We start from the raw sequence: 16,219 nt of genomic DNA, 5'->3' as shown, positions 1-16,219 counted from the left end.
GGACCGATCATTGATTGCTTAATAAGCAATCGGGACCGATCTTCGATTGCTTAATAAGCAATCGGGACCGATCTTCGATTGCTTAATAAGCAATCAGGACCGATCATCGATTGCTTAATGAGCCATCGGGTACCGATCATCGATTGCTTACCCGATCAGTCCCGATTGCTTAATAAGCAATCGACGATCATTTAAGCTCTCCTCTGCACCATTGAGTGCTTATTTTAAGCAATCATTGATCTCTTGATCAGTCCCAAGAGATCGACGATTGCTTATTCATCATGACGAAATCCAAGAACTCTCAGGACCAATCACTGATTATTTAAGCAATCGCTTACCGCATTAGCATCAAGCAATCAGGACCGATCATCGATTGCTTAATGAGCCATCGGGTACCGATCATCGATTGCTTAATAAGCAATCGACGATCATTTAAGCTATCCTCTGCACCATTGAGCGCTTATTTTAAGCAATCATTGATCTCTTGATCAGTCCCAAGAGATCGACGATTGCTTATTCATCATGACGAAATCCAAGAGCTCTCAGGACCAATCACTGATCATTTAAGCAATCGCTTACCGCATTAGCATCAAGCAATCAGGACCGATCATCGATTGCTTAATGAGCCATCGGGTACCGATCATCGATTGCTCACCCGATCAGTCCCAATTGCTTAATGAGCAATCGACGATCATTTAAGCTATCCTCTGCACCATTGAGCGCTTATTTTAAGCAATCATTGATCTCTTGATCAGTCCCAAGAGATCGCCGATTGCTTATTCATCATGACGAAATCCAAGAGCTCTCAGGACCAATCACTGATCATTTAAGCAATCGCTGATAAGCATTCGCTGATTGCTTGAAAATGTCTTGACTTCTCCCTAAGACTAACTATAAACCGACTCGACTATGTTATATACGCGTGTAAAAACAGATAAATTAATCTATGGTGTATAACCTTTTGCTTTCAATATTTTGCATCTGAACTGACAATCAATCCCAAACAACTAGTGTAGGCTAGCTAATTGATTAATTAATTAATTATTAGGCTGGAGATTAATTAATCGTGAATTAATTTCCAACGGCATTATTTTGTGGGAAAGTGACGCATGCGCAAATGGACTACCGTACCCGTAGCCTCGAGACATTAAGAAACGGCTACCGTACCCGTAGTGCCCGTATATAGTCACTGCGTTACTGTTACGTTATTTGCTATACTTAAATATAACGTTCTTGAACGTGGCTCGAGCTGATAACGTTAAAAAACCCTACAGAATTACGTTAATATAACGTCATTATTTACGTTCTTATTACGTTATTTTGTACTTGAATAACCCTTTTCGACCTTCCCTATATCTCTCACTCCTCCTCCTCCCCCTCCTCCTCCTCCTTCACCTAGCTCGATCTCCATTACCCCAATTCCGCCTCCCCTTTTATGTACACGCGGCTGCCGAGTATATATAGCCGCCAATTCCCACAAATCTAGTAACGCCTTTTTGATAAAAAAAACTATAATATAGTATTCTAGAGTTATAACTTTTATTCCACGCAGATTTGTTAGTGCAAGTTTATGCATGGCTAACGTTTATTGATGGTTGGCACAACGTTTATTTTTACAACCTCCAAACAGTACCTAAACTTTCAGTACTGGTTTCTAATAGGTGCAGCAAACGTTTGTTTCTAACCATATAAAAACGTCAAGTTATGGTTAGTGTAACGTTCATGACTAACGTTTGTTAATGGTTACGACAAAGTTTATAAATAACGTTTATTTTCACCACCTCGGAACCTTGGATAAACGTTCAGTACTCGTTTGTAATTAATAGGTGTGCAGCTAACGTTTGTTTCTAACCTATATATAACTTTATTTATAACGTTTGATGAACGTTCTTAGAAGGTTTAATTCAAACCAAACCAAAATAAAACCAGATCATAATTAACGTTAGGAAAACGTTATGTGCTAAGCTGGGTATACCCAACATGAAGTGGATTTGGTTAACACCTGATTGGCTATGGGTATGTGCTTCAAACGACTGTATCCAGAGACTCTATTAAATATAATGACCGATTGATTCTGGCTGTTGAATCACTGGCCAATCTTAAACATTGACCATGCAGTTCTCAGCGCTTGACAATCTGTCTTCGATCAGTCTCAATTACTTGTTGATCAGTTGGATCAGTCTTGATTGCTTGTCGATCGGTCTTGAATCTTGTTGATCAATCTGGATCAGTCTTGATTGCTTGTTGATTGGTCTTGGATCAGTCTCGAATCTTGTTGATCAATCTGGATCAGTCTTGATTGCTTGTTGATTGGTCTTGGATCTGACAGTCTTGAATCTTGTTGATTGGTCTGGATCAGTCTTGATTACTTGTTGATCAGTCTCGATTGCTTGTCGATTGCTTAGGATCAGTCTCGATTGCTTGTCGATTGCTTAGGATCAGTCTCGATTGCTTAGGATCAGTCTCGATTGCTTGTCGATTGCTTAGGATCAGTCTCAATTGCTTGTCGACAATTGTGTTCGATCGCTTGTGGATTGCTTAAATTTTTGTAAGGGAGAAACAGAGAGGGGGAGAGAGAAGGCGAGAGACTGAGCAAGTACACGTAAAGAAGAGAAGGCTAGTCTGAAATTCCAGAAAGGTGATTGGATTAAAGCAGGAGTGAATAATAATAGATAATTGATATATTATTATTCACTCCTGATTAAAACAGGGAGTAGGCCTGAGAAAGGGAAAATGATAAATAGAAGGTGTTTGTGTGTGCGTGCGTGCGTGCGCGTGCGCGCGTGTGTGAGAGAGCATAATATAAAAGAGCGAGAGAGTGAGAGTGAGAGAGGGGAGTGTCGTGCGTGCGCATGTGCACGTGTGTGACATCATTACTGTCACTGGAATAACGAGTTTTGTTAATGTAATTGTCACAGAAGTTGAGAGAGAGAGGGGTGGTGGAGGAGGGGGAGATGCCCAGGAAGAAGGGACAGGAAGAGATAATAATAAGAGGGTGAATATACACTGAACTGAGAGAAAGATTGAGAGAGCCATGAGAGAAAAGAGTGAGGGAGAGAGTGTGCAAGTTGATCTGTGTGGCGAGCGAGAGAGTGGAGATGATGGAGGCGAGAGAGAAAGAAGGGGAGTGCATGCGTGCGGCGGGGGTACACGTGCGTGTGCGCACGTGCACCATCATTACTGTCACTGCTATAACGAGTTTTGTTAATGCAATTATCTCGATGAGGCGAACTGATAAAAGCCGACGGTGCTGCTGGTCACGCGCCACGCGACGGGTGCCTGAGAGAATGCCTGAAAAAGGCTCTTCGTCGGAACCGCCCGTCTCCCATATGCACCCCGCGCTCGCTGATGTGGCCACCTGTTTTCTGCGGTGTGACTTAAAGACTCAATCGCATGCCCGTCATTGTTCATTCGAATTTTATTGTATGTTGGTTGTGTGCATAGAAATAATATAGATCGCGGCGTAGACTATCCGTGTTAGCGCGAGTATATCTGCACCTGTGTAGTTCATTCGAGAAAATACGTTGTCTATAGCGTGATTGTTTACCTTGTTTACCTTGTTTACCTTTAGGTCTTATTTTTCCGCATTGTATAATATTGTATAACATTAGTGCTAATGTATCTTAACCGTGCACGTGTGCAGCGGCCGTGCTGTATTTGTGTGTACTGCTTTTCAATAAATCATACATGTGCATGTATGTATATTTAATATCAGATTTATAATCGATAGGCTTGTCTGTTGTTGTACTGCGTGCCTTCAGCCGCGGTAAATATAATTGACGGGCCATGCAAACTATGTTTGTAAATCATGTCTGCAAAGCTGGCCACCTGTTGTGCAAATCTCACTCGCAACTGTCCTGTAGGGAAATTTGGAGTGGTCTGTGACGGGGAGGAACGCTTGGTTTTCTTTTCGAATTTTAAATCACGTAAAAGGTTTTCAAATGCTGCTATTTTCCCTGATGAGCTGTTTTTATTGACAAGCCACCGAAAAAGTCTGTATGTAATTTCGGGCTGAATAGCGTCGCGAATGGCTGAGTGCAAAATCTTGAGAACAAGCACGTTCGGTGGACTCAAGTTCTTAAGATTTGGTGCGTTCGTGTAATTTATATCTGCACTCGAGCTGTGTTAGATCTTAACGAGCACGAAGAACGGGAGGTGGTGGGGGGGGGGCTGAGATATTGAATAAATGCGAAAATCCAGAGTGCAGCAGTGATTTTGTCAGTGAACAGCTGATAAACCTCATTCGGCTGAATAAATCGGTAATCGGGGGGTTTCGGGGGTTTTTATCGACAAATGAACCCGCTTATCACGTATACATATGGCCGTTGCTTGTTGATGGGCCGAGAAATCCAATAGAGACGTTTATTTTACGAAACAGCTATGCTTATAGTTGTTTCGGAATGTCATGAGTCCGGCTAGCATGCAACATCTTGCCAACCCATTCACGGGCACATGCACGCACGCACAAATACCGCTTAATATTGATTGGCATTTCTATACATGTACATTTTACATGTGTTTGCTGTAGTTTTGCAGGGCATGAATTATAAATGAATTTCAATTGCAGTACATGCAAGCAGTCGGATTGAGAATGAGAAGAAGGTCCATGAGTGTGGGACAACCAGCGCGATGAAAGCATTGCGTCTTCCCAAGGTTTTGCAATAGCCGTGTCGCATGGGGTTGCATTCATAAAAATTCAGGAGGTACTAGATGTTGTATGGTACATTGTAATTAACCAGGAGCGCTCTGAGCCAGGCGAGGCAGTGGAACTAATTGTCCTGTTCGTTGTTCGTTGTTGTTTTTGTAATGACACGGGACGCGTCTCCTATAGCCCCGCAAGGTCCGGCCGATAGTCACGAAGAACCGGTCGGATCCAAATGTCGCCGGGCGATTTGGGAAATCATATAAATAGAGACGCTCGGGCAGACAGTAGGAAGAACCTACCCAGGAGGGGTTACCTACCCACGATGTAGAGACAAGATATAAGATTTCGGGAGACAGATCGAGGCGGTCGCCGGAGCCTATAGGCATGTTGCCTAGGCTATGGTATTGTATATATTTTGTATGTGTTGAGTAAGTAATAAAGTCCAAGTGAAACAACTAATCTGCGACTACGGCTCTACGTTGCTACAATCTGCTATTTGCTACTCTACGCTGTCGACGCTACAACCCTACACGGAGATAATCATTCCTTTCACAGTACAACGACTAGACATGCCCGAAAAGGAGCGGCGAATAACCAGGGTCCCGTTGTCAGAAACTTCGTAATATTAAGACTAATTTTGTTTCTGACAACGTGCCCCTGGGTAATCTCGGGCCCATCAGAATTTTTCACAAATTCTATGCTTGTCAAGGCAGCATTGATAAAAAAGATCAACCTCTCGGCCTTCAAATAGGTCCCAGGCCCGATTAACATGTAATGTGTCGTGCAGGCATAACTGTCCCTAACTTAACTAACAAGTGCTGGCAGCGGGTGCGCATCCAGGCTTTGGCCGGGCCACGGTCCTTGCCGTCGATGGTCCACGTTTCAGAACTTTCATTGCTGGCCGTTGGTTTGTCAGGTCTAGCAATTCTTTCTGCGCCTTTGTCTGTAAGTTGTCACGCGATAATAGCCGAAAGCAAAACTGATTCCCTACGTTGCACTTGCTTTTAGTTATTCGCTTCATTAACATGATTAGTGATTGCACTTTCTTTTTACAAATTCACATTCAGCAGTATATTTTTCAGCAGCGATAGTAATCTTGGAAACACGAGAGGCACTGCTGGACAAAACCTCATTCAGATAAGAATGCAGAACTGGTCCATACGTAACACACAACTATTTATCTGCCTTGATAAAACTCGCCAATTTATGGAGCCTATATGAACTCTTGCATTTTTCTCTGTTCTCATTTGCTTTCGAATACTATAGCGACAGTGAATGCATTTACGGAAGGTTGCTTGAAAACGTCTGTTTAGGTAACATTCACCACCATATATTGCTGCATTTTAATTTCGACTCGAGAGTTGAAGATTATAAAACAGCTAGAGCAGAAATTAGCATATTTCAACTAGTTTATAATGCAACCTTTACTTATATTTCAACTAAGACTTTGAGCTTAAAGTTTTTATTAATTTAATGTATTTCCAATCAATGGTTGGACAGCATAAATGTTTTAATGTTTCATCCACATGAAGATTCTGCTTTTTTTGTACACTGAAACCTGTTCATTCAGTATGCACACGGGCAGCTGCGAAAGAGGTAATGATATTTTTTTAGTCGTACATGGAGAGAGCATGTTGAATCATGGTAATTGAGGTTAAGGATATGTAAGTCTACATGTACGTCTATGTAATTTTAATATTTTAAAGCCTAAGGCAGTGCAGCAACCTAGTTTACTTAATTACATATGCATGGAAAGCGAACAGCATGCGTTGATGCAGGAACAATGAATTTTTTATGTGCAAGTGATTGCAGGTTTGCTTGTCGCAATTTAATAACTTTGTTTGAAATTTGAATGATATTTTTGAAATATTATTTGTGTTCACCTATAGTAAGTGAATTGTAAATTGGACGAAATTGATGCACATTCAGATTATGGAATTTGTTACTACATTTCATGAGATTTATACTCCATGATATTGCGGGGCAGTCAGACCTGCCCTATCTCCTTATTCTTCGGTGGGAGTAGAACCCTGGAACCGCCCCCATTCGTCTATGCCAGTCATACCATGTCATCCCTCTTATTCATCTCTGTCAGTCAGACCCTGTTACTCCTACATTCATTTATATTTGTCACTGTAGTGACCTAGTTCGCGAGAATTCAATAACTTTCACAAAGCTGTGCTTGTTAAAGTTTACTGTTTCGCCCAGCAAAGAATTGTTTTGCATGCATTATATGTGCGTGCAGCAGATAAGGTTTATGTCCCCCTGACCTCTGTTTGACCTGGCTCGTTTAGCTATTTCTGACTAATATATATATATATATATAACTAGAGGGATACCCGGCGTTGCCCGGGGAAATCAGTGGCATTACTCAGTTGGTGACCCCTTGGTTGAAAGGAAAATACCCCAAAAAATCCAACTATTTATCTATCCATGCATCCATCCATGCATCCATCATGCCATCCCATGACATGCCATGCCATGCCATCCCATGCCATCCCATCCCATCCCAAACAGTAAAAAATAATAAGAAATCAAAAGATAAAAAACATTAAAAATTAAAAATTTAAATTAAAAATTAAAAAATTAAAAATAATACATACTAAAGAAGTAGGTAAAGGGAAAAAAAAAAAAAGGAAAAATAAGTTTCCCAGCTGGGACTCGAACCCGGAATCCCGGTGTAAGAGACGGATGTTCTAGCGATTAGGCCACTGCGCCGTTAAGGGTATACACCATGGATTCACACGTACGGGATGTTAATCTGTACGCACTGCCATCTATTGATAAATATAATTTTTATCAATCTTTAACTTTTTTAAATTTTTGTTTTAGCCAGAACCACCTCCCAGATGTGCTAATTCTGAAAATATCTTTAGTTTTCCTCTAGGCTGCGGACTAATTCGGCTGAACAACTTTATATATATAGATATAGGGTTATATAAACAATATAATATATATAGGGTTAGGGTTAGGGTTATACTTATAGCCAGAAATAGCTAAACGAGCCAGGTCAAACAGAGGTCAGGGGGACATAGACCCTACGAGCGTAAGTGCATTTAGTACAAGCATTTGAAAACCGATGCTGCCAATGCTAGCACATTGTCGTTGCATGCGTTGCATGGTTTGGATGCCAGAGAGTTTGGAATTCATGGCATTACTGTTTCTATATCGGTTGGGCTTTCATAGCATGCGTTTACCGCTATTGGCATCGCTGAAAAGGTGTAACCTGACACTATTCTTGACCTATACACATTCAGCTAAAATTAAACGTACAGTAAGTCCCCGTGTTGCAGACGCAATGGTTTCCTTAATCTCCTCCTCATGTTGATTGTTTAGAACTCGGTTCAAGAACCATGGTTTGGTACCTAAAACGTTGGTCGTGACCCCTGGTGTGGTGTGTAATTCATGGGTTACGTGGCATTTGTGAACATTAAAATGATTAATGCTGTTTGTTAGCGTGCGTTAACTCAAATGTTTAAAACTCGTGGTCCCAATCCTTTCAATTGGAAACTGTGTTGCGATAAGTGGTGAAATTTCATGTAAATTGTGTACACAGTGTAATTATGCCAGTGGGTGCCAATAAAGTATCTGGGCATCGGTCATTTTAGTCGAGGCTATGGTGACTCTTGATGGATGGCAGTATACGTGTATGGTCATTGCACAGTGTAGTTTAGGTTGTACAGACGCTGCATGGTCATAATAGTTGCGCGTATATCAGAAGTAGATAATAGGGAATTATTATCTATTCCCCTATTATTTTCCTATTATTTCTCCTATTTATTCCCTATTATATACTACTGGCGTATATGTATATATGTCCGCTAGAGCGTCCGATGGACTCGGGTGTCGAGTTTTGAGCAATGTGGTTGAGGCTTTACATACGTTGGTCTGTGCGTGAGTCTGTCTAATTGTTGACCAACCTCGCTCTGGCTGTACGAACATTAAACAGCGCGGAATGTGGACATTGTTCACTATGGATAATGGTCATTGTAGTTGTGTGTTTACATGTTGGTCACTGCAGTAGAGTAAATCGATATTGGTCAGTGTATGGCTATGGGGTGAATGAAGGTATTTTCTAACAAGAGTGATCGCACATTCTTCATGAACGCTTCTCATTTAGCAAGGAGTCCATGTGGCAGTTTGCCTTGTAAAATGTAGCAGCGGGTGTGTAGCAGCAGCGCGGAGTTATGAACGAGCTGGTGAGAGAAAATACCACACCTGAAAGAGTTGTGTGCAGGCACAAATCTCCTGCCTCAACCCTATAGGTTGCGTGTGGCTATGATCCCGTGCTTGGCACCATTATATATCAATTTATAACAATGAAATATAAGGCGGTATTGATTACAGCAAATGTTTGCACGCTTTCATTTTGGTTAATGTTCGGTAAGAGACTGGGTAGACTTTCGTCTGAGATCAATGTTTTTGTTCGCATTCTGCAATTTCCATGTTTCTGTACTTGCTCATGTTGCCTATCTCCTGTTGTCTTGCTCCTACTGCTCCTGTACCTACTGCCATGTTCCTGTACATGTTCATTTCCTTACTGTGTGCGTTGTGCATGTACGCGATATAGGCAATTTTTGCCGTTTGTATTATTTTTTAATTTTATTGGAGATGGGGGCTTCTGAGATTTGAGAATGTTTGTGTACTTGACACACTTCAACTGTTTCATTTTTGCCGAGAGCAAATCCACCCATGATTGACTGCGTAGACCGATCCTTGTGGGTATAGCTTCGTAGTTGTCCGACTATTGTAGTTTTACGCTTTAATAACAATGTTTATGACAGCGCACGTCGTACTAAATGAAGCGCAAATCTGATATTGCAGTTATGCCGTTTTCCCTACATTTCGATTGTTATCGAGCAGCGTAGCAGTTAATACTATATGCAGGTGATCATCTAATTTTACGATATATGCCGCTTCCCGCCGGCTGGGTTTGCTATTATGAATGTAATTACGATGACGGTGCTACCATTGCGCCGCGGTTTAGAGATTGTCCATCGTACATCCGCGTTTCCAACCTCGGTTGGCTAGTTGCTTAAAAATATGAAATGCCTGCGATCCTACATATAAAGCAACGCTAGGCTGAGTGGATTTTCTTGGCAATCATTGGGATAAACTAATAAAATGTAAGATTAAATTTAGTAGTTTCGTTAAGCTAAGCTTTCTGAGATTAGCAAAATAACTGTTCCGGAAATTAAACATCTCTGTTGTATTTGGAGTAAATGCAAATTTAAACTGTAGTTCATATTACTACAAACATTTATTTCAAATATTTGAAATAGTATCTGAGCCCGAGGGTGTTCTTTTAATGCATATTGGAGACATATCCTGATGCAGTTGTCATAGCAACAGAATCAAAATTCCATCATTTTGAGTGAAAATCAAGTTATTTTTCATATATGAAATGAGATTGGTTGCCAAGATACTGAGAATACTTGTGCGCAGAGAAACGTTGTAAGTGAGGCTTACAGTGTGTTTTATTCATAATGCTGAACAGAATGCGTAGGTCATGTACAAATTAAATGAAAGATATGGGAGGGAATATTTATCGTATATGTGCATATATAGCACGGCTGACTAGATATGTAAGACAGATGTAGATATTTGCATACAAACTAAAATAGTAAGAGAATAAAAAGTGTTGTGAATACGAAAGATGCTGTTTGCAGGCAAACGGGAAAGTGAATAGTAATTTTGTGTGTAAAATTGCAATTTCAAAAATCACATTGCGTTGCTAACTCATTAATTACTTGTCCATGGATATAATTGCACATGCATGGCGTGGCAAACAAATTGACTTATCTAACGGCCCAAACGCTGGGTCACATTTCTGCAAACATGATATGACCTAAAGATGACTCGATCATCGATCAGTGAAACAGCCAGTTATTTTACGCATCACTTGTTCCAAGTAGTAGAAGCTAAGATGCCGCTAAGTGAGAAATATAGACCGCTCCATTGTTATTATCGACTTGTAATCTGTGAAATAAGAACTTACTGCTACATCGTGCACTAACTGTAAAGGTGATCAGAGAGCACCTAAAACGAGACCACTCCTGCAATCATTGGATAAAACATCTAGTGCTAGGTTACGCAGGCGTAGGCTGACATATATATACCCATGAACGGACAGTAAACTAACATGACAGGATTGACAGCCATTGCTTATTATCGTATCCTAACCATCTTTAGTCTCCACTCTCTAGTTTTCTACCAGTACACCCGGTTACTACCTACCCTAACCAATGCTACGTCCTCATAAGTAATACCAGCCCAGCCCTAATGTAGTCCCTTCCTCGCCACAGTCTACCACTTTACCTTTTACGTCACGACAGCTATTTCTCGATTCACTCGATCACTACTCGCTATCCCGTGCTGACCTTTTAAACTCACTTTATATACATAACATTTTAATTCTACATCAGCGACACAATGCAGATATGCATTTTAATGCAACATCAATATCTGATGAATAGCGTAAATGCTATCACCAGCTACTATTCTTGGTGCACAATGCTATCGCAATGCTGCGTAACCAGGGTGATTGTTGCCGGGAGGGATGCTGTGTGCCTGCAGGCCGATCACTATAACCTTTTGTTAGTGGTTTTCCCCAGCTTCAGTGTTTGCAGCAAACAGGGTGTAAAAGTTGTTAAGGGCTGCAGCACAATGCCTGCGCTTTCAGCGCTGCATTGATAATTATATGGTGTGTCTGTATAGAAGTACTCGGCGCTGTAGCAGGTGGCTGCTAATATTGCGCTGTTGCCATTAAGGCCGCCACTCCACCTCCGCGTCCATTCAACCCGTATATTAGGAATTAGTTGCGTAATATATTGACCTTCAAACTCATTCTTCTGTAATGAAGTGCAATCGTATGCATTTAGGTGAATGCCGTACGTGCTGGCTAGTGTTATTGATGTGAGGTGAGTGCTATAGAGCATGTGTATTACTGAGAAAGAAACACATAAATGTAAATTTGCTGTTAGAAAATTGAGCCTGGTGGTAAATGGTCTTTAGTCTGCACGCAAGAGCTTTCACGTGCGTAATCTAAAAACGTCTACTTACTTTTTTGATGAATTACTTTGCCTACTCACTCCGTTATGTACTTGCCACATTTTAAATGTTGTATTCTAGAAATAACCTGTTTTTAATGTAGTCGACTGCATATGCTCGGCCTCGATACAAAGCAACCATGTTAAATCTTGCACATTCGTTAAATTTAAAGATCCGTTAGATGTGATAAAATGTATAATAATGTACAATCTAGTATGCGCTCATATATTGTCTCATGCAGTAGGGCAGTATGATGAGGTCATCATCGTACATGTTCTTCTATTGTAACGACTAAAAATATATAATCCTGCCCTAAATAAACTAAACCTTTGAACTATTTATGTGGTCCGTATCAAGTTAATCTGTGGAAACGCGATGAAACTGCATCACATGCGTTTCGAGAAGAATTCTGTTCGAAAAACTAGACCATTTAAAATCAGTATCATGAAATCTTTGTCTCAGTCTTTCCGAGGACATGTTTCTGACGATGAGTGATTAATTCTGTATTTCATTTTCAGACTTTTCTGCTCAGGTATAAGTAGAAACATTGTCACTATTAAAGCCGCATTTTCTCTTTTTCGTGCAATCCTATTGAACTTACTATTAGAGAAATCATGCATTTATAGAACCCAGAGATTACCAATCTACACCCTATTCACCCAGCAATGGCAGAGAGGACAACTTTTGTAACACTGGGAACTTGCATATGTGAATGCCCACCAACTCCTTTATTACGATTAGTCTGCTATTAATCACTGACCCCCCCCCACGACACCCCCACCATTAACCCGAAATCCCTAATCGCTCTCCTTTGTATAGGCTTAGGTATAGCAGCTATTTAATTTATGCACTGCTCTTTCCGCGTGGCGTCATGAGACCATAATCTATTGTAGGTGCGTGTTCACTACGATTCAACACGAGGAACGATCGGAGATGAGATGGTCTGAGACCGTTCTATATAGTAGCTACAAGGAGACTGGTATGAAATGGCGAGACGGCCTGAGGCCGAATTGTTGCGTTAATTTTTTTTGCTATACTTCTTACTCTACTAGGCACGCGCTCTGATAAAATCTTTATGCTGCGAGTCAAGAGCGTTGGTGGTTAATATATAATAAATCTATTGTAAGCACGGGGCTGGCTGCTATTGCATGCGACGAGGACCAACGATTTGGGGTCATATTATAGTCTATTGTTTTGTATAATAGACCATGTTCACTAACACCGAGTAGGGCACTACAAGGTCTCGTGGGACCGTATCGCGATGTAGGAATATGTCAAACTGAAAAGCAGACGTTTACGAGATGAGCGAGTCATGGCTGTCCTTTCACAAGTATATTCCAATGTCGCAAAAGTATTAGGTAACTTTTTATGGTCTCGAATAATTCTTCTGAATTTTGATGCTTGAATCTTGTTAGCATTAGGTTAGAAATCGGGGGAGCCATCTATTTGCAATGGCGTATAACTGCGTGAATATGCTATTTCCTCTTCTAAATGGAGTCACAAGTCAAAGAATGTGTCGTTACGATGTTTTCGAGGATATTGATGAGGTAATGGTTGCATATTTTAACCATTACGTACCGCCCATTGAAAGAAGGCCTTGTGAAATGGAGAGCGAATGTGAAAGGTTATTTTCTCTCGCTGCTGAAGTGGCCTCACGTAACGACAATATAATTTATATATTTATAGCAGCGCAGGTTGTCCGTCGGAGTTTTGCTGTCCTCAAAGTGAATAAAACAATTGGAATGCCATTATAAACTTGTTTAGTAACAATTCAGTTTCATGATTGTATGCAGCAATTTGCAGTCTGTTAATTCAATATAAAATTCTTTGCGGCCAGAAAATGGGCATCTTGAGTGTCATCATAGCATCGTAGCTAGCGGAATGAGCACTGGGAAAAGTGGTGGCATTGTGCAGACACGATATATACCTGCTCACAGGAAAACACTGAACAATGCGATACGATATTGCAAGTGCAAATATTACATCTCCCAATCAATACGAAGTTTTGCGTGCAAATTATAAAACATCTTACGAAATAATGTACATGCAGAGTTATAGGAAACTATCTGATATATGCATACCACAATCTGATGTGGAAATAGTTCGTCTATGAATAGAAAACGCCCAAAGAAAACATATTTGCTATAGCTTCGAATGGCAAAATAGTTGAGTTATCCTGAGTTTGATCTTTTTATTATTATATCAGTAATTATATCAGTAATAACTTGAGTATTATCTATTAGATGTGCAAATTAAATACTCTGTTGAATGCATTAACTTTAACGTCAAAATCACACACACACATATATAATAAATGGTTTCAAACCTTTAAACTAATTATTTTAAATGTGATGACAGAGTTCCCAATTTTTGGTAATGGAAATCATTTGTAAAGTTTCTAATTGAATTTTAATAATCAGAGGTAAAATTTAAGATAAAACGTTTCTTGTTTTTTATCCTTAGTACCCTTGCAAAAATTTAAGCAATCCACAAGCAATCCACAAGCGATCAACGAGTGCTTCAAATAAGCACTCAATGGTGCAGAGGATCGCTTATCTGATTGCTTATTAAGCAATCAGGACTGATCATTGATTGCTTAATAAGCAATCAGAACCAATCATCGATGGCATAATAAGCAATCGGGACCGATCTTCAATCAGTCCTAAAGAGATCGACGATTGCTTTTTATTCATCTATGACACAAATCGGCAGGCCGCTCTTCAGGACATCGCTGGAATTCATATTAAGGCAATCGATGATCGCTTAAGCAATCGCTGATTATCTTGAAAATGGCTTGATCTTCCCTATACTGTGAAAACGGAGTTTTTACATGATCAAAAAGTAAATCCTGGACAGTCTGCAGCCGGATATCCGCGCGAAGCTGCGCCAGCAATCGCCGCCTGGCGCATTCCTAACACGATTTCGCGCCCCCCATTCCATTCACCTTCAACGGGTTTACATATATAAAGGCCAAGCAGCAAGTTTGCTGAAGTGGAGCAGTTCTGCCGATTGGACGACCGCGATTTCACTACCCTGTAGCTGAGATTGCTTGAAATGCTCGTATAACTTTTTTGGCAACTCGGGCCGGCGCTCGTATTTGCTGTAAAAAATACGAATTTGCACTTTCTTCATTTGTTTGTCTCTGTTGATGGAGTGTAAGTGAACATATGGCGTGGCGATGTAGACGGCGCAACGAACGCCGACGATTATAGGCATAGTAAGACTGGTACCTGTTCCCCACCTTTACTTCCGGCACTATCGCTACACTCACGTAGTGTCAGCGTGTGAACTGTCGACCCGGGTACCAGTACATAATGCACATGGATTGAAGCATGTGCGTCCCTTGCGTCTATGTTATAACCATCGGAAAAGTTTTCTTTATTGTTCGTCGTTTGAATTCGTATAAAACTAATACGAGCCGCAACTGGCATATTTTTCATCGCAGGCTACCATCTAATTAAAAAGGAAAAGTCGAATTTGTTTTATGGGCAGACTAACGACTATAAATAAGTATGTAACAAGCGTAGATGCAGCTTTACCAAATTGTTTACATACCGGGCGTGTCGGATAGCCGTGTATGTCAATTTAACCTGACCAGGCTGTGTGACCTAACGTCCAATACACCCTAGTATTCTAACCCTACAAATACCGTTTTTTGGAGCTTGTCGGAATCTAATGATCTTGCAGTGGCAGCGCTTGATCTTGCAGTGGCAGACGTTGCAGTCATATCGACTAATGTACAGTCTTTGTCGGGTTATTTTAACATTACTATATATCATAGTGACGGGAAGTTTGTACCTTGCAACGTAAGTTGTTTGTGGTAGCGGTACTTGCTGTATACTGATCCATACGACTGATATCAGCTAAGGTTCATAAACTAGTAAGTGTACTGGGACGCGTAAAATTAACCCACTAATTACACACTAATTCATAATGGCTTCCAATGTAATAACAGAAATGAATAAAACCCTGCAGGGCTGAATGTTCCAATTATATTGATATACGGCGGGATGTTATTTTTACTGCCTATAGCCTATGAGTCCTAACATATAATACGATGATATTGCGATGTATGATGTTTTGTGCGCGTTGTGGCATGTATTGCTAACGATGTTCTCGGCTTAGCTTAGTCCTAGCTCGAATGGGTGATCGAGGTGGAGCGAGTTCACGCAGATCCTAATATAGCCTTTGTCCTTGCAGCCATTTGCCATTACTGGGCAAGGTCCGCGGAACGCGAGAATTTTCCGTCATCCCTTTCTGTGATTCTCGCATCACACAGCCTCGTTATACGAAAAAAAAGAGAGAAATTATGTTTTTATCAACAAGTGAAACACTGATTCACGTCCCAAAATGGTCTACCTCGTGTCCGCCCCACTAAAAATTGCGGACTGTTCGCGTGGCAGCTATGGATCCTGTGGGCCGGCCAATTTCATCCGCGCCACGGATTTCCAATAGCTGCCAGCCGCTGCTATTACGTCGTAGGACGTTCCCGCGTCGCGTGCGGCCTTGCCGCGGACTGTGCGC

At 40.9% G+C, this 16,219-nt stretch overlaps 1 protein-coding gene across 4 annotated transcripts in view; it reads left to right on the top strand.

Annotated features, from left to right (window-relative positions):
* The window catches only part of LOC106805001 (TOX high mobility group box family member 4-like), a 111,611-nt gene that overhangs the window by 16,527 nt on the left and 78,865 nt on the right, over positions 1-16,219 (top strand). Inside the window, exons 1-2 of one of the 4 annotated variants that reach the window (XM_014806459.1) lie at positions 4,980-5,046; positions 12,589-12,674. The exons of 1 other annotated variant lie outside the window; for it this stretch is intronic. Coding sequence is in view for 1 of the 3 variants with exons in the window: in XM_014806457.1 (XP_014661943.1) it covers positions 5,044-5,046 (3 nt within the window). In the remaining 2 variants the exon portion in view is untranslated. Of the gene's footprint in view, positions 1-4,964; positions 5,047-12,588; positions 12,675-16,219 lie in introns of those variants that run through there. 2 more of the 4 variants (XM_014806458.1, XM_014806457.1) reach the window with 2 other exon arrangements.

Source organism: Priapulus caudatus, unplaced genomic scaffold (genome assembly GCF_000485595.1).
Source record: "Priapulus caudatus unplaced genomic scaffold, Priapulus_caudatus-5.0.1 Scaffold96, whole genome shotgun sequence".
In the NCBI taxonomy this organism is placed as follows: Eukaryota; Metazoa; Priapulida; class Priapulimorpha; order Priapulimorphida; family Priapulidae; genus Priapulus; species Priapulus caudatus.
The sequence above is the reverse complement of the archived record's forward strand: the minus strand, read 5'-3'. Positions and strand labels throughout refer to the sequence as shown.